Source organism: Pyrgilauda ruficollis, unplaced genomic scaffold (assembly GCF_017590135.1).
Source record: "Pyrgilauda ruficollis isolate IOZ18807 unplaced genomic scaffold, ASM1759013v1 scaffold39, whole genome shotgun sequence".
NCBI classification, from domain to species: domain Eukaryota; kingdom Metazoa; phylum Chordata; class Aves; order Passeriformes; family Passeridae; genus Pyrgilauda; species Pyrgilauda ruficollis.
The window spans coordinates 820,095-844,666 of NW_024525378.1; the positions used below are offsets into that span (position 1 = coordinate 820,095).

The window sequence follows — 24,572 nt, forward strand, 5'->3', positions numbered from 1 at the left end:
TTAATTTTTGTTATTGCTTAACTTTTATTAATTTTCTAGTTACCTCAGAAGTCTGCCTTGCTGTTAATGTGAGAAACCAAAAATGTATAATACAGCCAACAGCACTGTTTAAATATTATCAGTAAAGATAATGTCTTTTTCTTCCTTACTTTGCAGTACTGGCACAAGTAAAACATTAAAATCTATTTTGGAACAAATATACAATTTTCCATTAGTATAAGAATACACCAAGCCATCACAAAACAGAGGCAGATACAAGAAGAAAATAATACAATGCTTCTTCAGCCTCTATTTGCACCAGGTAAGAAAGGAAAAAATAAAAATAATTGTACAGCTGAATGGACTACGTTGGACTGTGTTCTTTGAAAACATCTCCAGAAGCGTACACTTGCTGACTCTTGCCCAGTCCAGGTTTCTCAGCTATCTTTGAGAGGTACAGCAGCACTCTGCAGCACACCATTCCACCATTTTATGTCAGTGTACTACAGACCTAGAGGTCTCTTCCTTTTTCAGCATGCTCCTCCTGCATCCAAGCGAAAAAATCCACCTCAAATCCAAGGTATTTCAATTTTATTGTAACTTCGTTTCCACTTGGAATGATTCCACAGTAAGAAGACAAACAAGCTGTCTCAGAGATGGCCATTTACAACAGCTGAATAATCTGATTTTATTTTAATACAAAGATTGTTCTGCACATTGAAAACAAACAGGAAAAATATGTTTCTATTTTTATTTTCAGAATTCAGAATTTTTACTTTTTAAGTTCACCTTCATTTAGCAGGCATTAACACTGTTCCTATACAGAGCAAATGAACTCTAAGAACTCTGGTTCCATCTCTGCCTCTGATAAAAACAGATTTAGATGCAATCCAGAAATTCCTCAGACTTTCTTTAAAACACAGTGTTTTAATGTCTCTGTGAACTGTTTTCCTTCCTGGATCTGTTCATATAATAAAACTCATAAATTTTGTTGCTGCTTTCTTTGTTACCTTAGTTTTACTGCATCTTGCACTCCATGGTATGAAGATGTGAAACCATCACAGGATCAAGATTCTCAAATTCCATCCAGATCTCAAAAAAAAAAGTGTAAGTTAACACTAAAAAGTTCATTTGCCATCTGGCCCCAGCATGTCTAAATTATACCAGTATTTGGCTGCAAGCTGAAGAGCTTTAATTAGAACCACTGAATGCTACCCAGCATCACAAGCAGGAAGTGAATTTTAATCACACAGCTTCATTTTAAAAAAATATTTTTTCCCAAGCAAATTAATTAATAACCATTCACAACATTTTTTCACCTTCCTACAAAAGTAGAAGTCATTAATATATAGACATGTACATTCAGTCAGGACCAGTACTACTTTAGCTGGAAAAAAGTTCATTTTAAAAGAGCCTGAAGGACAGTGTAAGCCAGCATTCATTTCATTTTCATGCTGGCAGGATAAAATACAAAAGATACTTTTGCCACTACATCGGTGCCTCTTAGCCAGAGCCTTCTTTTATTTCCTGTTGGGAAATATCTCTAAATTTGCAAAACATACCTAACTTTGCTGAGCTTCTATGCTCCCTAAATCAGCTATAATCCAGGCACTTCTATTTCAGCATGAGACTGACAGCACTGACTTTTTAGTAAAATGTGGAGACCTGTTCATAACCCTTATACTGGAAATGGTTTTTGATTACAAAGGCTTTTTAGTCAGTCCTAACAGCCACAGGGAATAACTTCCAAACATTTCTTGTAGGATGAGTTTGTACTGCTGAGTGCAGTAGTTTATTCTGCTGATAATTCTTTGTAAAAGAACCAACAATAAGAAAGGTTCAGACTGTCAATGTACAGTATTTAATAATACTGAAGAAAGCAAGTTACCTGTTGTAACACAGAAAGAATGAGCATGAGCTTTACAACCTTTCCACAATACAGAAGTTTCAGCTAAATGGAAAAATACATAACAAGAATATTACAACCAAGTTATTAATTTAATTTAAAAAACACTGTGCAAAAGTTAAACATAACAAAATAACTCCACTGAGGTCAAATGAAGTAAAACAACAAACTTACAGAAAGTAAACATTGCTACATTATCTCTTTAAGTACCGTGTCACTGTGTGCTGCCATTGCTTGGTCCCCTCAGAGTTCCACTTTCAGTCAGGATCCTTACAACTTTCGGTATATCAATTCCTTAGTTAAAGGCAAACAAACAAACGAAATCAAAAAAACAAGCAATTTTATGATAAAATTAATTTAAAAATACATGTTATACTGAAACATTCAGATGCTGAGATGAGTTTTGGATCTTTCCTTATTAAAAGAAAAATACCTTAACAGAGAACAATCAGTATGTGCTTGGAAGCTGCAAGCCTTCCTACAATATACTCATCTTTAGTGTTCTTTTTTTAACCTTTATGAGGTTACACACTCTGAGAAGCTTAGGAACATACACAGGAAGCTTCTGAAGAGAGAGCAGTAGTTGACTGAAGATGTGGGAGGTTTAATAGTTGACACTTATTAGAAAGTTGTAAGCAAAAGGGAGACTACTTGTCTATGATTTATTATAATTTCTATGTTAATGTGCAAATACACTTCTGTCAGGAACTGGTAAATAAATTCTTCACTGTTGGTATTCACAAAACTAGCATTTCTCCACTTGCAGCTCAGAGAAGACTCTAATTTTCTAAAAACAATATATTTGGTTTTAGTTTACTGTCTCTCACCATGCAAATGTTACTATGCAAAAATGAGAGAAGAATTTAAAAAAAAAATCAGCAACTATTAATGCCTTTATGGGAAGGCAGCTATCCTGCATTACCGTTCCTAAACTGGATCCTGTAAAAGTTAGAGGGTGGGAAAACAGAATTCTCTTCAACCCTCCTTAATACCTCAAAGTTCTTTGACCCATATAAGTCCTTAATATTTCACAGAGCTAATAAATGATGATATGTATATGTTTATATATGTGTATGTGTACAAGTGTATGAAAATTACCTCTGAAAGCTGGATTTGATGCTGCTATTTTGTGTAGGGTGTCAGTAACTTCCTCAGCATTCATGTTTCTTACACTGTTCAAAAACTCAGTCGTGATGTTGTTCTCATATGCTGTTTCCAAAGAGCCAGTTGAAAAGTTCTGGGGTTCATCTTCGTTGGCTGGTAAGAACTGGTTAGCTGATTGGCTGCTTGAGTGGTCTAAAGAAGAGAAATACTGTTTTTCAATACGAGAGGATTCTGAAGAGCCTTCACTACTTATTTCTCTAAATAGGTATTTTCAAAACAAGCATTTCCAGTCTGGCACAGCAGCATTGCTGGTACATTGCTGATCACACCTGACTTTGCTGCATTTTCAAACCACCAAGACTCAGGAATGCTTTCCAGCTACAGAAAATCCTGGAGAAACAAGGGTGGGGAGGTAGGTGAAAGCTATTTCCATTACACTTCCAAAAAAATAATAAAAGTCTCAAATCTCCTATGTTCAAAGTCACTGCAATTTTTGGCATTACCATTGTAAAAATGAAGGTTTTCAAAAGCTAAACTTTCTAGAAAAGCTAGAAAACTGACATAGTACAGAAAAAAAAAATCACACAAAATATCTTTACTAGTATTCTGGGTATCTTGGCTTTCCAAGCATAATATTGTACTTCCTAGGCTTAAGAAAAAAAGACATTTTTTTCTATCAGACAAAAATTACCTCCAATAAATCCAGGATTCTTTGAAAAAATTAATCAGAAATACTGAGCCCAAGTAGCTGAAGTATTCAGGTATTAAAGAGAATTATCCATCCTCTGCCACGTAACTTTCTACTAACATCTTGATTTGACTAAACCTGCAGGAAACATCTCCTCCATCAAGAAGGGGAAAAATATTGGGGAAAAAATGAAAGAAGCCAAAGAAACTTTGAATGTCTCCTTAGAAACAGTTGCCTTTGAACACAGAAAATTCAGAGCTGTACTAAATCAGTTTCTCCCCAAATCCTACAGTTAAGTAGGATAAACGTGTTTTAATAGTCTCCTCTTTCTAATACTAGTAGAGAATGGGGAAAAAAACCCAAAACTATTCATTCAAGCTACTTGACTCTGGCTTTAGTCTGCTCTTAAGTACTGCTTTTAGAAAAGCAAGAAGAAAGGGTTACTATCATTTATGCAACATTCAGTGTTAAGATTAAAGCACATTAAAGACTGCAAAGCCAACATTACCAGTGTCAGAGTCATTAATATCTGCTGAAGTTGGGCCAGGTTGTTCTGTGGAATATTCTAGTTCTGTTTCTCCATTATATCCAGCACCTAAGTGGTCCTATGAGTTTAAAAAAAATAAAAGTAAGTTTAAAATCTTGTCAGGACAACCTCTTGGAACAATGAACTACTGCATTTTTAACGATCACAAACCAACCAAATAAAAGACGAGTATTTCTGCTACCAAATCTGAAAAATCACGTATTTCTTTGCAAATCATAGGGCTAATAACTTCTCTGTATACACTGCCCAACATATCTCTGTGTCTCAAAAAGATCTATATTAGGCAATGAAGTGATACTCATTGAGCCTAATTCTCAACTTGTCAGATCTAAAAAGGAAGCATTTTACACTCAAAATAGAAGATTTATCTAAAAAATTACCAGTAGAAAGATCACAGTTTAGAATACTAACAAGGCCTAATGTAGGAAAACATATGGGTCTTCCACATCTTGTGGGTTAGAAGTTATTTTAGTTAGAACTTCATTGTTTTGTAACATGCCAGCAGCCTCAGAAAAGTACTCCAAACACCTCCATATGTACTGCCTATGTAAAGATAAGTCAGTCACGAGTAATAGCAGAGAGAAAAAAAACTGGGTTTCTAATAATGGAAGAAGAATGAGACCTCAGAAAGAACAGTCCAAAGGCTAGGACCAGAAGTTGTATAAGAAAAATTCATGTCACTGATGTGTGATTACATGGTGAATAAAGTGAAGCCTGGGAACAGAAACGGGATACAGAACAGGAGTGTTATGCAAGACAGTAGAGAGGAGAAAAGCTTAAGTCAGAATTAAAAACGGGCAAAGTAGCAGAAAAACTTAGATGTAAGGAAAAGCATTGGCAATAAGTGACAAGATTATTTTTAGTTTCTATCAGCAATAAAAAATAAGCAACCACAGTTTAACAGAAATTAAGATTCGTCAACAGAAAATCTAAAATTTTACCCTATCATCACTACCAAAATTTATGTATTTAACGAGCCAAACTTAACAATAGTCTCCACAGCATTTTTTGTTTTATTGTATCATCTATAATAATAAAAACGCACAATTACAGGAATCTACAGGTTTGTAGAATAAATCAAAACAAATCCACATTACTTTGCTTGATGCAGCCTGTTGACGATATTCCACCAGTGCATTTGTGAGAGTCTGTGTAACTTTCAAGATAAATGAAGCATCATCTTCATTCAGTATCTCAAAACTTTGCTAGGGGAAAAAAAAAGAAACAAAACAACACCCTAAAACATTTTTCCTCAGAAAAACTGAAGTATCAAAATTTATAAACAAACCTGTAGGAACCTCATTTTCTCTTCATCTCTACCCTTCTGTCAGACTTGGATGGAATTACAAAGCAAATACAGTTTTTATTTTCAGTCCCACAAATGGGGAGGAGGAAGGTAGAATGAAAGAGAATCCTAGGAGAAGGAAGATACAGCTACCCAACACAATAATTTGAAAAGGAATAACACAAAAATATGCCCGGAAATATACAGACGATAATCCTTTTCCTTAAGTATTTTGATCTCTTGCCAAGATGCCTGCATACAAATGAATGTCTACACCTTCCCTGAGGCAATATAGTCATAACCTATTTCTCTAGAATGTAGCAAAAAGCCAGAATGCTACTGAATTTAAATGTACATGCTGCCTTGCCTTACATTAGCCTTTTTTCCCCCTAAATGTCTGAGGAAAAAGTAGTCTTGAAGCTGTGAAGCTGTACTAGGGAAGCAAGTTCTAGCACCAACAGCACTCACAGAGGGCTACATGTGTCATTCTCTTGTCTACACCAAGAAAGTTCTGCTGAAAACACTTTCTTGGGAACAAAGCAAAGAACTCCAGGTGTGTCCTAGCAGTTCAAAGTCTCCTGGATTAGAAATAAACACCTTAAAACACACCAGACAATGGAAAATAAGTAATAGAAACTTAGCATTAAGTTCGTATTACATTTATACCACTAACAGTATTTCTGTCTCCTGGTTTGCACAAGCTATATTTAATGAAGATCTTATCAAAAGCTAGCTGGAAAAAGAAGAGTAAATTGTGGCAAGGATATCTTTGCTAGGAGGCAATAAAGAAATATGGTATGGACAATTATTGGACAGCTTTATAGAATACGAACAGCAAGTGCAAAAAGATACCTGTAAAATTACTTTTCACCATGTAAGAAAACTTTGAATCCAAAAACAGAAACACAATGCAGCTTTTGAAAAAAATTACTGTAGATGCAAAAATAAACAATTTTCACACTTTCCAAAACAGAACATTGTTCCAATCACACTCCCTACAGTCCTCTTTTTTCCTCAGAGGACAATCATACTAAGAAAAAAGATGCCTCAAAACAAATTCAAGTTTTATTAACAAGGTGTAACCTCCATACCTAATAACTCCCTATTAAAAAAAGAGGACAAAACCATTTTATGGTAGTCAATAGTGCCTAAATTACCATGCAGTGGATCAGTCAAGCAACCATCAGTAAAGATTTCCATAGAGTTTTTCAGTGCTTTTATGGAAATTACCATTTCTGCACACAAGATCACAACTGTAGTTGCTAATCTAACAACTGGAAACTGACATTTTTCCAATGTTACTGATTGTATCATTGCTGTGCATGTGTACATAATACACATTTTCAACAACTGAACAGAACCCCGGTGTTCTGACACTTACTTTCGAGAGGCAGATTTTGCAGTTATGATACTCTGGGCCAGGGTGGTGGGGGAGCCTCGTTTTAAATACACAACTTGCATTTTATTTCTTAAAAACCCCTTCTTTCCTTTCTACGTATCTCTGATATTTGTCTTCATTCTGCTTCTTTCCGTTACTGAATTGCGTCTTTCCAAATTCCTCATTTGAAAATTATAGACCAGGTATAGAAATAAAGGAGAAATAAAGTTTAAAAAGGTCATATTACCTAAACATGTAGTTAAGGGCTGAAGCTAAGATAGAGTTGAAAAAAAAAGAATTTTCAATGCAAGTAATTTCTCTGACAGTAAACCGTCATTTTGGCAAAAACAATGTCCAGAAACTGAAAAAATAATAGACACATTATAAATTCAGTGACATTAATTTTATTCTGAATCCTTCCTTCTGGCAAAATGGTAATCTGTTAGATTACCAGACTGCCTACATTCTGTCTTTCATTACTTGCTACATTTTAGACTTAGCAAACCAGTGATTTCTTTTTTTAGGGTTTTTTTTTCCAAAAATTATCTTGCAAGGTAAAATTTAACACTCACCAAATAACCCAACAGTTCTTCTTGACTAGTGAATTCTTCAGGATCTGCTGTAAATTCTTGCTGTGTAACATAAAGAGGTCCTTAGGTCTATTACATGCAGCAAATGTAATACAGTAAATACAATGTAATGCAGTAAATGCAAATAAACAATAATTATGTTTACTCTAAAATTCAAATTGTTTGTGCTGTTATGAAATGTGTGCATATATTTTCATAACAAAGTAGGAAAAAACCTTGTTGTTAATAGTTTTGCCTTAGTAACTCTGCAGATAATTTATTGTGAATATTAATTTAAGTAAGCAAACACTATTGCCAATCATATATTAATTATTCACCCAACTATTGGGAAACTGGAGTAACCCATTAACAGAAAAATATTCACCTGAGCTTCCTTGTTTTCTTCCTCTAATTGTTCATTGGTCTCACACCTTAAAATAGAATAAATAAAACATTCAGTTGGCTGATCCAGCAAAAATGTGTAGCCAGCCAATAATCAGTTTAAATTCCTGACACACTACTACTACAGTAGTTCTGACACACTCTGAAAGAAAGGTCACGTATTATTTCCTCAGAGAAATCCCAGTCATCCCAGATCATCATAAAAATTATTTATGCAGTTTGGGTTTGTTTTAGTGTGATTATCTAGCATGTAAGCTCTAAAACCCAGAGTTAATAAAAAAGCTTGACTTTGGTGGTAATAGCTGTAAGATTTTTGTATGCGTTGCAGTGAGACAAGGCTCCTAAATACAGCTGGATTTTTATCAGCACTTCACAAACTTGCCTTTAAAAATTTCAGCTATTAAAAATCAGTGTTTTACAATGCAGTCACACAAATAATGGGCATAAAATGCCCATATGGCTAAACATTCCTGTGCTATATTTGTGATGTTTTGCCAAACTACTACAGATTCATTCCATCCCTTTGCAAGCCCAGGAACCAGGGCTGAGAGTGGCTGGGTGTTTCTTAAATTAACCAAACAATATGACTGCCAAGCCTAAGCCCTCTTCTGCCTTGAACTGATTTTTAGGAATCAAAAGTTTAGTAAAAGCAGATGATAAAATAATTTACATCTTCATATGATTGTTCAGAAACTTAACTACAAAGAAAGGAGGACTCATAGAAATTCTCAGACAGGTACTGTAAAATCTTTAAGTGGAAACAAGTTGTCAATCAGGATCTGATCTTAATTCTTTTAGGACATTATATATTAAGTTCTTGTCTTCTCAGTAGTCTCAAAAAAATAAATAAATAGTAAAGGAACAAGCTGAAGCCCCAGTTTAGTAACTAACTTCCAAGTCAGTCTCTCACTGAAACACCTGGCTGCTAATAGTCACCCAGAATCCATCTGAGCCAGATTAAAAGAGAAACATTAAGTGATATTCCAAAGGAAGCTGTTCTTAAAATTTAAAAGTACAAGACTGCACAATGAAGACCAGTACCAGGCAGAAATAGACCTCAGCATCTCCAGCTGTGGATAGCTGAGCTTTTATTAATTTCCTATTCTTCATGTTTTCACAAACTGGTTCCGATTCAGAACTGTTAGTTATTTGAAAGCTAGTAAGTGAACACAAAGATTCATAAACCTGGACTTGAATCGGGTTTCAACTGATCGTTTTCCATAATGGTTGCTCCACAGAGAAGCAAGTCTGAAAAAATGTACTTCAGGAACATGAAAATTTCACCTTTAACAATGAACAAGCAAAAGGTGTTAGCCCTCCATGTCTGGGAGAGATATTACTGGTTTAAAGTTAGAACACATTCCAAGGGAATGCCATTAAGAAAAAACTAAGTGACCAAATCATTGGAACAAAAGTCCTGTGTCTGGGTTGATGCCTGTATGTCTCTTACTGAATGCCCTCCTGTGGCTCCTGGTGCTGCACAAGTATGACCAATGCTGGAGATGTCCTCCTCACACAAAGGCTGACATTTACTCAATTCACAACTCTGTTACTCGTAAGATGTTCACAAGCAGCAAGCACAGCTTCACTATTTTAGAACACAGCTGCTCCTTTGAAACACTATTCCTCCACAAAATCATTTGTAAAGGAGAAACCCTAACTGTTTCAACTATTACTGATTGTCTTTCTCTTCCAAAATAAGTTTGCATACCACTTTAACTATCTGACACGAACCTGTAACAGAGGCAGTTGTAAACCATGAGGAGACATACTTTTGGAACATTTTGAGCAGCACGTGGCAACTATACCTTAAGGACAACAGTTAAATACAAAAGCCAGCTGCATCCAGAGCAAAATCTGAGGTCACTTTACATACACCATGTTTTCTGTCGATTACAGAAGTTTACAGCTGAGCACAATTTCAGAAGACATGGATTTTACTATGCAAATCCAAGACAGACAGTTGTCATGCACAACATTTTCCTTTAAATTAATTTAAATGGGTTTGAAGGTGGTGATTTTTTCACTTTTACCATTCTGAGTTGCTGCCTTTGCTTCTTTCAATAGCATTATTAGATTCAACTTTTTCATCTGGTTTTGGCTGTTCTTTCTGCCTTTCTTCATTCTCCTCCTGAACATTATTTTCATCTAAAACAATAAAAAAGTATATTGAGTAATGTTTTTCCAGTGTTTTCATTTAAAAAATATTATAAACAAAGCATAATTCTAAAGACAATATCAATAAAACCTAAAGGTGGAAGTAGGGTATCTTCTGAAGAAGTAAAATAAAAATTTACCCTAAAAAATCAGTAGAATTAGAATGTTTTCTTCACAAACCCTGGGATTATTCCTTCCCTTGCCACAGACCCCAAGGCCATCCACACAACTGTGCAAATTCACATTTATAACTCAGCTGTGGAAGCCATGAACAGGCACATGTAGTACTAAATAACTCATACACTAGTGAAAGTTATAAAAAAAAAACAAAACAAAAAAGTAAAAGAAATATTTTTTTCTTCTTACCTTGCACAGGGTCTGTGAGTTTCCCATCTTTATTATCTGTTTTTTCTGCATTAATAAGGGGCACATCTGCGTGCTGAACTTTAGCCTTTGAAGGGCTGTCCTCTGCACTGAGAGCTAAACAAACATGTTTGAAATGTAAACCAATGGATATTATCTTGACAGAGGGTGGTTCTGTGGTTCTACTGCTGCACTTCAATTTCATCTAGCTCTGTTTCTGTGCAATAGTACTTACAAACACCAAGAATAATTTTATAAGCATTACTATGTGACACCATATTAAATATGAACTACAAATCAGCAACAAAGTTTAAAGTATTTTACAGCCTGGTTATAATTACATGCTTGCATTTCCTAAAATAAGTAAATACTATAAATGTAGTAGAATACTACAAAGTCACATGCAAAATAAGACACATTAACCAACAGGATACAGTCGAGAAATCTAATTTGAATAGGACTCAACTTCTTTCAGACCACTTTTTTAGATTCAAAATGGCTATTTTTTTCTCTTTGGAGTACAATACTGCTAATTTAGATGATCTCATTACCTCTATTGAGCTATTTTAAGCTATCAGTTACATGCTAATATACATTAAAATTAAGTACATTAAAATTAATTTTAATTCAAATATTTATTTTTATTTATTTATATTTTATGCGGATCATAGCAAAGTTTAGCCGTTTCCTCAGTGTCTGTCCACCTGGACAACACTGGACTAAAATGAGTTTTAAAACATTAAACTGAGTGGGGAAATCTCACAGATACCACATTCCTACAATTTTTTGAGTATCAATGGCAAGTAAAACAGAATTTTTTTTTTTTTTTCAAAGATAAGAGCTATAGCTGTGCTTTAAGAATTCTGTGTGGATTTCTGTACTACAAATTAACTACTAGCATGGAGCCCCATTTGCTCCTTTTGTCCAGTTCACCAAAATGCTGGTGAGTATCTGCAGAGATTACCCTGGTCTGATTTATATCAAAGGAGGACCAAATTAGTAAGGGACAATTTGCACCCCTCTGAGCACACTTACATTCTTGCCATTTTCTTTTCACTGGAACACCTATAACAACCTAAAAATAAAACCCATTTATGTTAGTTATTTTGTGGACAAAATTATTTCATAGCTATTTCATCATCATTAATTTACTTTTTTTTTTAGGAATTTATGACCAGTAGCGTGAAACATATGTGTGTAAATCCCTCAATGGATATTCAAAAAGTCAATAAGTTAGTTACCTGGACATTTATTTACCACAAATAAATTTCTTCTAGAGCTTAGGAAAAAAAAGAAAATTAAACAGCTGGTTTCAGAAGATATAGCAGTAAAATTAAACCAGGTTACACACACTTTGTTTAAAAGTTCCTTACATCAAGAATGGATTGCTATGGATGTAATAAACTACCTAGAAAAACAAAAAGGTCTAAAAAATATAGACAGAAGTAAATATTTACATATCCATGAACATAAATCTCAAGTAAAATAATCTCAAGTCAAAAAGAAATTCAAATAAGTCAAATGAAAATGTTGCTACCAATAATCAGTTGCGTTTCTTTTTAAGCAGAGGTTAAAAATGAAGGACAGACAGAATGGATTTGATAATCTGAAATCTCTCCCTTCTACAGCATTCACTCTTGACTTGATCTTCCAATATTCCCATACTTGTTTTTTACCAGAAATGGGTAGGATCAGAGCAGGCTCTAATCCTTGAACCTAAGTGTGATAGTATCACACAGAAAGAAACACAAGTCTTTTTTCAGAAGGGCAGGACACCGCCAGCTTTACCATAGGAGCCTTGGGAGCTCCACTTTGGAAAGAGACATCCTTCCAAATGCACATTAAGTAGCATTAGCTAGGGATCCTGTCAGGAAACACTGCTTAACAAGCAGGATGCTGACAGAAATGGAAGTTGATGGAGAAAACAAATTTAAGGTGTACCACGAAGAACAGTGAGCACCTCGAGAAGAAACTTCACCAATATCCTGTCCACATAAAGGTATTATAAATAATACTGCAGTGCAAGTAAGTATCAACAGAGTGCAATATGAAGATTTCTCCACATTAATATGTTTCTAAGGATGCAGCTCCCTAAGAATTTAAGTTTAGGGCACTTCTGTGATGCCACAGCACTGCTTATTATCACATGTCAACCTGCAAATTCCCACACTTCCATCTGTACTATGAGAAATTTTACCTGGCTTCCCTGAGAATTGCCATAAGCTGCTTACAAAGCAGAAACTACTCAGAAAAGTTATAAAGGCAGTTTCCTAGCAACAAAAATCCAACTTAATTTACAAACACACACAGAGCTGAGAATTGATTAAATATTAGTCTATATATTTTGTGTTATTTGTGCACTCAGAGAAACTTTATCCAGAATAATCCCAGAAGAATTATTAAAATAAAAAAAAGCACCTGTAAAAAAGGTTTAAAAAGCAAATCTGCCCAACATAATGGAAATTACATTTTTTTTCTTTATTAAATACAAAGCTTCTGGAATTCTTAAGAAAAATGTACCTGTATTTGTTTTCTTCCTTCTTTCTTCTCAATTGTTAATCCAATTTGCCTAACTCTTTTGTTTAGTTCAGAGCCTTTACCCTTAACTTCATCAGATTGTGCTATCTCTGGATAATGCTGTCTCTAGAAAATAAATGCAAGTCCTTAAGTCACACAACTTCTTCCACATCTAGCACAGTTAATAATCATGGGAGATAAATCAACTTCTACATATACATAGCAGAACTTATTAAAATAGTTATGCACAGAATAATTTAGGGAATTGAAGCCAACTCTTCAGCTCAAAAGAGGGCTGACACTGAATGCTGAACTGGTTGCGTCCGGCTTTGCCTGCTTGGGTCTAAAAACCTCTGGGGAGAGAGATTTCCCCCTTTCTCTGGACAACTTGCTCCAATGCTTAACTGCCCTCACAGCAAAAAAACTTCTTTATGTCATGTAGGAAAATCCCCTGCTTGAATTTATGTTCCTGCCAAGAAGCTCCAAAAAGGGTCTAGTTCTGCCTTCTTAATAACCCCCTCTGAGGTACTGCAGGGTTACTGTTAGATCCCTCTGACACTTTTTCTTCTCCAGCCAGAAGAAACCCAATTACCTCAACTTCTCCTCATAGTACAAGTGTGCTTCAGCCCCTGACTATCTTGGCAGCTCTCCACTGGACTGGCTCAATTTCATAAATAGCCTCCTTTCTGCAATAGCACAAAAGTGAACACAGTACCCTAGATAGAGCCTAGCAAGGATCAAGAACAGGGGAATAATCACTTCCTTTGATCTACTGGCTGTACCCTTGTTAGTAGAGCTCAGCTCGCTGCTAGCCTTCACTGACACCAAGCTACGCTACTTATCTTGAACTTTTTATCCACCAGGACCCCCAGGCTCCTTTTTCAGCAGAGCAAACTCCAGTCATTTAGTCCCCTGACCCTTCCGCTACCTAGGGTAATCCAGCTCAGGTGCACAACTTACGAAGTTATCCTCATGAATTATTACATTTTTATAGTACTTAAGAATTTAGCAGAGATGCAGTTAACAAGTGTAAGATTCAGAATGGTGTTTATGAAAGACATCACTGCAGATTCATAGCATCTCACCCAACCTTAGGCCTAAAGCTGCCTCAAAATAGTATGTGAACTCAGCTGTCTATGACTTTAAGATGTGTTCAACATAATACCAATTTTGAGAGACGTTTATGGGGAGTATCAAAATACTTTTCAGAATATTGCTTTCTCAGTTTTGTTAAAGCCCATCCTAAGCCAATATACTCAAGTAAACATTCAAAGGCTGGAGAGTCTCATTTCTCTAGACATATTGAAAATGATAATGTGTTTGAATATTTGCGAGCTGACATGAACCTCAAGAGATTTGTCATAAAACAAGCAACAGAACAGACATGTCTTGTCCAGCCTCAAAACAGAAGAGGAGTTGGGTTTTCCCCTCACTGATTCCAAGTTACAGTATTTAGTAATCTAATATGTATCACATTATCTAATATGTATCATGTTCATTTATAAATACATTCCTTTTAAAGCATCTGAAAGATGGAATAGTTTCTTCATTGATACTGTTCTTTTACATTATACAAAAATCAGTCAAACATCTATTTCTAGTCCATTTTAGCTATAGATTCCATTACTGGTTGACCAAAACAGAATAAACTAAACTCAGTGTCAAGCAATGGACAGACATACACATTACTGATGAGAAGTATTTTAAGTCTACTCATCACAGCTGCACAATCTTGCAATACCAAGATTTTCACAAAAGCTTACGTAAAACCTTACATTTGATTTTTTAAAAAATCAAAATACGACTAACAAATTCTCCCCTTTAGTCATTACATTAAAACAAACAAATGAACGAACAAAAGAACTTACCAAGTATGCCAGTCTGTGCTTGGAACCACAAACATGCATGAACATGTTACTTAGTCCTGTTTTACAGTAACAGAGCTGACATTCATAGAGAAAAGGAACATTGTCTTTTGTTCGGTATTCTATTATGTAATTAAGTCCTGTATTGAAAAAAACCAAACAAACAACTCAGGAAATTTTATGATTGCTGGAACAAATCATCAGTGCTGGTTGCAAAAGAACTGATCTTAAAGCCATGACATATAAGGAAAAGATTACTACCACATGTCCAATACATCAGTGAAGATTTTTAGAACCATCAGATATTTCATCTTTTGAGTGTCTAGACTTTTTGAACTCCAAAGATATAAAACTGATGTTTTTAGGATGTCTTATGCTTAGCACATAGGACTCAACAATTAAAAAAAAACCCATTAAAAATTATAGCAACAATTTTTTTTTTAACTAATTAGAAGGGAATTTATTTTAATATATATCCCTAGTTGTTTTTTCTGTCAACTCCTATCTCCCCTCCACTGGATGGGTAGTTAAATTGCAAAGAGCCACACTGATCTCTTAATTTCTGTCATATTACTTTACATTGTGTCTAGAGAATACTGTCAACATGAGATATCTAAGCAAATATGTTCCAGGCCAAATCCAATGATTTTGTCACTACAATCTATCACTTCCATACCATACTATTGGGTACTCAGTACAACCATAAGAAGATCTTGTCCATAAGAAGATCTTGTAACACATTACCTAATTTTTACATTTTAAAAAACTGATCTGTACTCTTTAAAGCCAAACATCACAAAACCAAACAACTACAGTATTAAAAGCCCTCACCAAGTGCAGGTTCTGAATCTTTACATGTATTAAGTTGGTCTTCCAATGTCTGTCCATGAAACTTCTCTGGCTCAAGTGGCACTGTAAGAAATTAACATACAAGTGAATCCCTGCTCATACATGGTCCCACATCACAAATTAAGTCAGTTATTACGTAATATTATTTCCCCCAATTTTATTTCCACTCTTTTTAAAGCATTTAAATTGCAAAAATTAAGTGTTATTAGAAAATATTATTGCAGATTGAAAGTACAATGGTGAGAAATGAATTCCCAATGACCTGCTAAGATCTAGACATCACTTGTAATGTTGTACCTCAATATTTTTTATTTCTTCAATTTTTTTTTTTTTTCAGGGAGGTGTGCGGAGAGGCATTAAACATTCTTACCAAAATCAGGAAGTTTTGCAGTTGTTTTCACTTTCTTCCCTAAGCAACTTTCTGTTTTAACAAAAAGAAAACAAAAGTAAAAATCTGAAAGAAGTGGAGATAAAATTGTTAGTACAATTGAAAGAACAATTTGGTAAAATAACTGACTACTTTAGAAAAAACTCTTTGAGCTTTTGCTGATATGAGAAAACTAAACTATGTTTAGTTTGGAATGTGCTAAGAGATTTTTTTTCACAGATTCACAGACGATTTTGAGTTGGAAGGGACCCACAAGGATCACTGAGTCTAGTACCAGTCCCTGCTCATACACGTTCCCACATCACAAATTAAGTCAGTTATTATGTAACATTATTTCCCCCAATTTTATTTCCACTCATTTTAAAGCATTTGAATTGCAAAAATTAAGTATTATTACAAACTATTACTGCAGACTGAAAGTACAATGAACAGAAATGAATTCCCAATGACCTGCTAAGATCTGGACATCACTTGCAATATTGTACCTCAAAATTTTTTATTTCTTCCCTTTTTTTTTTTTGGGGGGGGGGGGGGGAGTGTCAGGGGAGAGGGAGGTCTGGGGGGAGATGTTAAACATTCTTACCAAAATCAGGAAGTTTCACAGGTGTTTTCAATTTCTTTCCTAAGCAATTTTCTGCTTTAACTGAAAAAAAAAAAAAAAGAATCCCACAGAAGTGGAAATAAAATTGTTAGTATAAAAAATAATTTGGTAAAATAACTGGCTAGCTACTTGAAAAAAACTCTGAGCTTCTGTTGACAGGAGAAAATTCAGCTATGTTCAAGTTAAGTTTTGAGCATGCTAAGAGATTTTTTCACAGAGTCACAGACTGTTCTGAGTTGGAAGGGACCCACAAGGATCATCAAGTCCCGTACAAGGACTGACTGAACCCATGACCCTGGTGTCATTAGCACCATGCTCCAAAACATGGACAGAAAACATTCACACTAAACAACAACAAAGTTATTTCATGTCAGGCAATTCAATGAAGCAGGCAGAGAGGAAGATAAATGACGTTCAATGTCTCTAAACATTTGAGGGCATCCAGGAATTTTAGGACATTTATTTCAGCAAGCATACAGCTGCTAAATATTTCATCACTTAAGTTTCCATTACAGTCCAAACAAAAATTCTCAGATCGGGTAGGTCCAATGACTGTGTCTGACTTGAACAACAATTTTCAAACCAAATTCTAGGAGCAGTGAACTGTAGCAACAAAAATTCTCAGATTGGGTAGGTCCAATGACTGTGTCTGAACAACAATTTTCAAACCAAATTCTAGGAGCAGTGAACTGTAGAAACCTGAAAAGACATTTTGGTGCATCATGAAACCAAGCTAGGAGAACAATTGCAAATGTAGTTAGACCTTCACTCCTTCTGGAATGAGACCAGTTCATCAAGACCCAGAGGAGGTTTAACGACTTATTAAACCTAATCAAAGTATTAAAAATATCTTAATTAGCTGAAGCAAATTAACCCCTTTTCAAAAACAAATATAAAGCATATACAGTATTTCTACATGCTTTAAGAAGCATAGGTTTTTAAATTATATTTTAAGTTTTGAAGGTCTCTAATGTCTTGAATTCTTTAGGGTTTCTCAAAAATTTAATGTAGGTGATTTTTAGTCTTCTGGCTAGTGCTTGTTAATCAACTTTGCATACCTCTTGCTCACATTACTGACTGATTAGGTAGCTATATCATTAAAAAACACAATTCAGGTCTTCAAGCACATGTCTTGAGAAAGTCTTTTTCTCATTTGTTTCATAAACAACTGCATTGGGGTGGGGAGAAAGATGCAGGGTACAGAACACAGCAGGAAGCAAAAAAATCTTGCACTTACGCATGCCATGAGTTTTCAATGCTTCTTCAACCTAAATTACCAAGTTATCAACCAGAAAAGAAGAAAGGCACTTAAGAGTCAAAACACAACAATGCAAAGCTTCCATTATATATAAGTTTGATTAATACCAACAGCATAGGCTATCTCAGGTGAACAATTACATGAAAATTAAAAAAAAGGAAAGCATCCCTTTTTCTTCTGAAGATTGTCTATTATTTAAGTAATTCCATTTGTAACATTTTCTGACAGGACTAATGTACAAAATCATGTTCTACTTTATCATTGTAGAGAAGACAGCAAGTTAGCAAAACTAGTTAAATATCTGAAACTGTATGTTTCAACACCACAACAAAAACTAGATTTCCAACCCCATAATCTATTGCTAAATAAATTGGTAAACTCTGACAAAAGGTGCATTCAAAAACTGATCTTACCGTCCTGTGTTTTGTTCCAAGGAAATGAGTTTGCAAGTTTAATGCAGAAGAACACCAGATTTTGCAAATCTAGATTAAAGAGAAGTATTTCTAGCATTGCACACAGACCAAGAGAAATAAGATACCACTGATATCAAAACAGATCTACTATCACATTGTTAGTATAGCTTAAGTTCTACAAAAGTACTACTACTTCAAAGACAAACTAGAGCAGCCTCCTAAAACTGAATTTTTTAAGGCTCCAAGACAACTGATACACAGCGAAATGAACCAGAGTCTCCACATCACGTAAGAATTTCAGATGCTCCAGAACTCTGCAGCTATTTCATAACACTTTCTGTGTGGGCATATGTGGGTAAGTGAAGACAGATCCAAGACCTTCCTCACACATGGAAGGAAAGGAATGGTGAGCCACACGGCATAATTGTGACAAGCCATGACACCTGCCTGAGGTGAGCCAGTTCTCCTCAGCGCTGCAGCCACACTGACACACTCTGATCAGCTCAGGGCCTGCCGCGCTCCCTTTGGAAAACTTCCCTATCCCAGCAGGTTTATGCCTGGGCCAGTTCAGAACAGGAGCAGATTAGGTTTAAATTCACCTGAATGAACAGCAGCTGCCCAAATATTTTCTTCTCTAAAAATCCCAGTATGCTTTAATAAAACAGCAATAAACCTGACAACCAGAGAAATCGGGATTTTTTTGTTCTGAACAGGAGCTACACTTAATCATCCACTTTTAAAAAGAATGCCTTTATTTAGAAACAGTATTATTCACTTTAATAAGCGATTCTTCACACATGTTCAAGTCAAACATGACAAAGTCACCAAAACAAGTTCAGGTCCAGTGCTATTTACCAAGCTTGCTCAAGAGAAAAGAAAGAACATTCACACTTGGTTTAGGACAACTTTTTAAGTCAATACTTACATTGCAATAAAAGGGGTTTATTTGCTTCTTTATTTCACTTTCAGGGTCCATATTCAGTCTTTAGATGATAAACTAAACTCTAGGAAAACTGCAAAAAGATTGCAAACTGTTGTTTGAGCTTCACAAAATTATTTACATTTTTGTTCCGTCTATATGAGGGTTGGGCACATTCCAGCTTTATTTTGCGCCTTGACTTGAGTCACATTCAACCTTTAAATTCCCAGGCTAATGATCCTATTTTCAACTCGAGAACAAAACTACAGCATGGAAAGAAACAATTGTTCTCCGCGAGCTTCCCTCGGGAAACATTAACGTCACCAGAAGATTACGCAGAGCAAAAACTAATGTAACAAAAACTAATCCGGACCATTTCAAGCTTTCCCCCTTCTTTCCTGGGACAGGACTGCGGGCATGGGCTGGGACAGATGACACACACATCGGGAACAGCCAGCACGCAGTGCCCGCGGCGTGCCTGGGGAACAGCAGCGGGGCTCGGGAAGGACACGGCTCCCACCCGGATCGCGGGGCGAAGGAAGTGGGGAGGAAGTAAAGGAGGGAGGGAGGGAAAGGAGCGAAGGAAGGGAAGCAGGGAGGCCCCGAAGCTCCAAACCCCACGCCGAGAGCGCCCTGCCCGGCACTTCCAGCCCCGCCGGGAGGACACAGACACTGCCGGAGCCGGGAGACCGCCGGGCCGGCGCTGCGCACAACTCACCCCGGCGGGCCGGGCAGCGTCCGAGCCCGCGGGAGCTGAGGGCGCTCCCCGCTGCCGCGCCGCCCCCTGCCACCGGGAACTGCGCCACGCCGGCCGCGATGAGGCACGGAAGGGTGGTGGGAGCCCGGCGGGGCCGGGCACGGCACCTCGTGGTACCGCGGGCCGGGAGCTCGGCGCCGGCGGGAGGGAACGGGAACGGGAGCGGGAACGGGAGCGGGAACGGGAACGGGAACGTGACGGCGGCGGCCGCGGCAGCCCCCGGCGCTTCCCGCGGCCGCCGCTGGGGGCGCTGGCGCGCAGGCGCGTGGGGCCGCCGGGCGCAGTCGGAGGTAAAGCCCGAGCTGGGTCCGCGCCGCCGCACCGGGGCGGGGATTCCCCATCCCGCTCCGCTCCGGGGCCCCGGGATCGGGATGCGGATGGGCACGCCGCGCTAGGGATGTGCGTCCCGGGAGCTCCGCCCGCGCCCGGTGCAGGCGGGGCTGCCCACCCCCTTCCTGGCGGCCACTGGGTGTTCGCACGCCGCTTCCCACAGCACACACACATACACACGTACACACGCGCGCATTCCCCGCGGCCGCCTTCCCGCAGCGCCGCCGCACCTGCAGCACCGGGATCGCCCGGGCCGGGTGTCCCGGAGGCACGGCGGTGTCCCGGCGGCACGGCGAGGCCGGCGCCGCGCCGCCCGTGCTGCGGCGGGCGGGAATCCAGCGCGGGGTTTGCGGGGAGCTGGAGGGAGCGGTGGCGGCGGCCTGCGGGCGGGGAGGTGAGGGAGGCGGGGAACGAGGGAGGGAGGGAGCCGAGAGGCGCTTTGTTACGAGGAGGCAGCGGGGCCGCAGGGTGGGGTTGTCCCCGCCGCCGGCGCTGGGTGACAGCGGCCGGCCGCCGCCGAGGCCCCCCCGCCGCCGCCGCCGCTGATGCGCCCGCAGCGCCGCAGCCTCCGCGCCCGCCCGGCGGGGAGCGGCCGCCTTTGTGGAGCCGGGACCTGCTCTCCGTTCTCCTTCGAGCAGAAGAGGAGCTAGCGAGGAGGTTAAAGAAACCCCACCAAGCTCGAGTTAATGTTTGAGAAGTTCGGGTGCGGGAGAGTCTGGTAGGATTCCTGTATTATGCCTATTTTTGGTGGATTTCAGGCAGTGGTTCGGAATAACAACCTGCGTCCATTACCTTGCTTGCGGGAAGTGCTTTGGATGTCCTCCATAGGTAGCGGGATGACCCGCTTAAAATCTGTCTGTATCTATAGTGTAATATGATACAAATACATACATATTTTAATACATTTCCGTGTATAGCTCTTTAAAATCTGACAGGAGAAATGTGGGTAAAGTACTGTGAATTTTACTAATAGACGATCTTGTTTGTTTGCTGGATGATACATGATAGCTATTCATTTGTATTAAAGCGTAGGGGGAAAGCTCCCAAGGAGGTGGGATTTTTAAAAATCTGATTAAAACACATTTTCTGTAGAGATCTCATTCATATTTGTAATGTGCTCTTAATTACCTAGTGATTTCAAGTCTCAAGGTAGGCAGGGTCAGGCCTGGAACATTGATGGAAGCTTGGTGAGGAAAACCAAGGAAACATTTGAGGAAGAAGAACACTGTTTACTGCTGCTTGTGTCATTCAAACAAAATATAAACCTGTTGTGACTAGTCTGGGTCATTGCATTTCCATGCCTTTCTTTGGTCCTCAAGCACTGGATGAAAAGGACAGAATTATGTTTCATTTCCAATGTTGTTAATTAGTGACTATGTTTAGAGCTTCATCTGCAATTTAAGTTAGAGACATAAATTTTAGTTTTATCAATCCTTGAATATTTCTGGTAGTAATTCAGTTGGCACTGGTCAGTGCATTTCCACCCCATAAGTGACCACAGTTTGCTAACAAACATTTTTCTTGGGGTTTGGTTAGTGTAACCTTTTTAACATTTGGGATAAGTCTTCCACCATAACTTTCTCTCTGCATTTTCTTGTGCCTAAGAAAACATTTCATGAACTAAAAATGCTCACAAATGCCAACTTAAACCAATTATTTTTCCTTTTACTGGGCTTCTTTGCAACTGATTGGAGCTTGGGTGTCTGTTTAGATGTGTGCAGGCAAAATAATGCATGTGTGTGACATATTTATGAACAGATGTGCTTTTCCTAACTTCTGTAATTTTTTTTTCAAGCTGTTCTTCGAGCAGGCCACATCACATGCCTTATAGCCTTTAAAAGAAGAATGCTGCACAACATTTCACAGTAAAGATGAGGAGCTGAGAGATACTTCTGTTATCTTAAAGCTATAGAGGTCTGTGTGAGAGGACAAATACTTAGGACACTGCTTTAAGGCAAGCTGTGAATTTTGTCATGCCAGAAGAAGATATTTAGGATAAAGTACTTTCTTACTGCATGTGTCTTGGAGCCTAGGCACCTGTGAGAGTGGGAGAAGCTTTCCAGTCTTTGTTTCTTAGAATTTACTCTGCAGCTGTCCTCATGTGCCCACACAAATCAATCCAGTTTATGGGATGAGCTATGCACAGTAAACTACTTTGATTTCAGCACAGATTCCTGCTAAATTTTATTGCAGGCATATGTCCTGGAAGGACTGGTTAGCCTCAAAATGGAAATTCTGTGGGCTTATGAGTCCCTTCTCATATTCTGCAGAGGAGCCAGTGGGCTGCAAGAAGGTGAATAATATGCATAAAGAAAACAGAGGTGAATATAAATACATGGTGGTGTTCTGACTCAATTTCTCGGTATTCTAACTTCTCCTGACATCTCAGAGCGCTTTCTTGTTCACCTCATTGCAAATGGGCTTTAATACATTGAAGAAAGTAGGTTAAGTAGGTAAGAGCTTGAGAAGTCTTCCAGAACTCTTTTTTTCTATGTATTAGACTGCCCACAGCAATTCTTGAGTTCCTTTATGCATCCTAGATCATAATCCTGGCTTCTTCACAGAAAGGACACAAGTGCATGTGTATGTTTAGGAAACAAATACTAGGAATGTGATTAGTGGAAGGAAAGACCAATATATTCTTCTCAGAGTAGGACTTATCTTTCCATTCTTTAATGTTTAGTATTTGAACTGGGAATCTCAGATGCTACAACAGTAAAAATAACAGAAGTAAATGATAGTGTGGTATGAAAGTGATACTTAAATTTGCTCCTTCCATGAAAGATGAGCTTTTATTCTAGTACATAACATGTTAATATATCGAAAGTCATATTTATAAATGTTTTAGATATTTATTGATATCAGCTGATCTTGGCCAGTCTGTGGAGCTAGATATTTAGCATCTGGAATCCAGAAGTCCTAGTAATGTTTTTAACTTTGTGAATGTAGTCTCCAGACTTCTGAAAATCCAGTTTTTCTAATTAAAGGGATTCTCTAAGCATGAACATGTAATGATTCTTTTTATCTGAGATTCTATCACCTTTTCAAAACTGGAACTAACATTTCCATGCATCAGTAGAGGGTAGTCCTTTCTGATCACATGGAGTTATCCTGATTTTTCACAGTCATAAGCTATTGGGCTTCACAGCTTGCTGGCAGGACTGCATTTCATCCCATTCCTTGATGGAATTGAGGTTAAGGTACTGAACCAATATTTAGTCCCAAGAATTTCATTTTAGCATCTGTCCAAAGCAACTGAATGGTTTGGGATGGTGCAACAAGTATGTAAGTAAAATAGATTAGTAGATACACCCGTTCTATGTCTCTTTTATCTTACCTATTTTCAGAGTGGTGTCATGAAGTCAACTTGCCAGTTTTCAGTATCTTTGCTAGGATGTCAATTTCCTGACTATTTTTTCCCCCTAATTTGTGTTTTATTTAAGGAACTTCTGAAGTAGCTGTACACTTCTATTAGACCTAGACATTGTAATGACTGGTATGCAGTGAGAGAAGTTTCTTTACTTACACCTAGTTTTTTTCTGTGGGTTTATAGCTGTTTAAGAATTCCTGTCACCAGCATGGGGGGTCACTTAAGTTTTCACAGACCATAAAGATAACTTGACACAGTGTGACAGAGGAAATATTGGATCAAGAAACTGTCTTCCTTAAACTCAGCCACCCAACTCTCTTCCTTCTTCCTCCTTTTGCTTTCATGTAAAATAAATTAGCTCTTCTATGAGCAGTAGCACTATTGCATTTTGTTTTCCTGTGGATCTTTCCCTTAGTCCACTAGATCTTGTCTGCTGCAAAAACTTCAGCTCTCCCATGTCCTTGTGACACCAGGATTTGGTGTGAGAGCAGAACTGTGACTATGCAGGACCCACATAGGTGCCTGGAATAACCCAGTCAAACACTGACAGAAGGTGCAAACCAAGTGTTTGCTCCTTTTTCAGTAGGGGTACAACTTAGCTACTGACTTGACCTAGACTGTTACTTACTTCTATTCACTTTGCTGTAGTTCTGCTATTCCAGGCTTTTTTCCACTGTGTCCCCTGTTCTTTGGCTCCTTTGTTTTGCTGGCATCATGGTTTAACCCCAGCCAGCAACCAAGTACTGTGCAGCTGCTTGCTCGCCCCTTGCCCCCAGTGGGGTGGGGAGGAAAATCAGAAAAAAAAAAAAAAAGTTATGTGTTGAATTAAGAACAGCTTAATAATTGAAACAACCTGAAATATAGTAACAATAATAATACTTATAGTGGAAAAGAGAGTGGGGGGGGGGGGGGGGGGGGGGGGGGAAA

The 24,572-nt window shown here is 38.0% G+C and overlaps 2 protein-coding genes across 17 annotated transcripts in view; one reads left to right on the forward strand and one right to left on the reverse strand.

Moving 5' to 3' along the window:
* LOC121358391 lies at nt 1-20,040 on the reverse strand. 12 transcript variants are annotated; one of them, XR_005955883.1, is made up of 20 exons: nt 19,907-20,040; nt 19,195-19,282; nt 18,270-18,338; nt 17,836-17,866; nt 16,581-16,640; nt 15,980-16,063; nt 15,592-15,672; nt 14,764-14,900; nt 12,899-13,021; nt 11,414-11,453; nt 10,382-10,495; nt 9,892-10,006; nt 7,842-7,887; nt 7,460-7,519; nt 5,322-5,429; nt 4,186-4,282; nt 2,984-3,181; nt 2,096-2,179; nt 990-1,071; nt 1-523 (listed from the first exon to the last, which is right to left on the reverse strand). XR_005955883.1 is itself a non-coding variant. In XM_041476539.1 (19 exons), the coding sequence occupies exons 2-18, from the start codon at nt 19,243-19,245 to the stop codon at nt 2,100-2,102; spliced, it is 1,494 nt and encodes a 497-aa protein (XP_041332473.1). In that variant the 5' UTR covers nt 19,246-19,282; nt 19,907-20,040; the 3' UTR covers nt 556-1,071; nt 2,096-2,099. The 12 variants fall into 12 exon arrangements, 7 of the variants coding, with proteins under 7 accessions (XP_041332473.1, XP_041332471.1, XP_041332474.1 ...); XR_005955881.1 differs by having other exon boundaries at nt 1,868-2,179; XR_005955882.1 differs by lacking the exon at nt 1-523 and adding an exon at nt 1,868-1,930 and having other exon boundaries at nt 556-1,071.
* Nucleotides 19,879-24,572, forward strand: part of MSANTD3 (Myb/SANT DNA binding domain containing 3) — an 11,773-nt gene continuing 7,079 nt past the window's right edge. For 2 of the 5 annotated variants that reach the window (XM_041476544.1, XM_041476549.1), the window contains exon 1: nt 20,857-20,993. The gene's annotated coding sequence lies outside the window, so the exon portion shown is untranslated. Of the gene's footprint in view, nt 20,010-20,856; nt 20,994-22,070; nt 22,190-22,216; nt 22,597-24,572 lie in introns of those variants that run through there. The other 3 variants (XM_041476545.1, XM_041476546.1, XM_041476548.1) reach the window with 3 other exon arrangements.

Bases quoted from the DNA above. Each gene is read 5' to 3' on its own strand.
- LOC121358391 (XM_041476539.1), bottom strand. From the start codon at position 19,245: ATGGACCCTGAAAGTGAAATAAAGAAGCAAATAAACCCCTTTTATTGC. The intron at 16,064-16,580 runs GTAAGAATGTTT...CACTTCTTTCAG, and splicing joins TGTGAAACTTCCTGATTTTG to ATTTTTACTTTTGTTTTCTT. The intron at 10,496-11,413 runs GTAAGTGTGCTC...ATGTTTGTTTAG, and splicing joins GAAAAGAAAATGGCAAGAAT to CTCTCAGTGCAGAGGACAGC.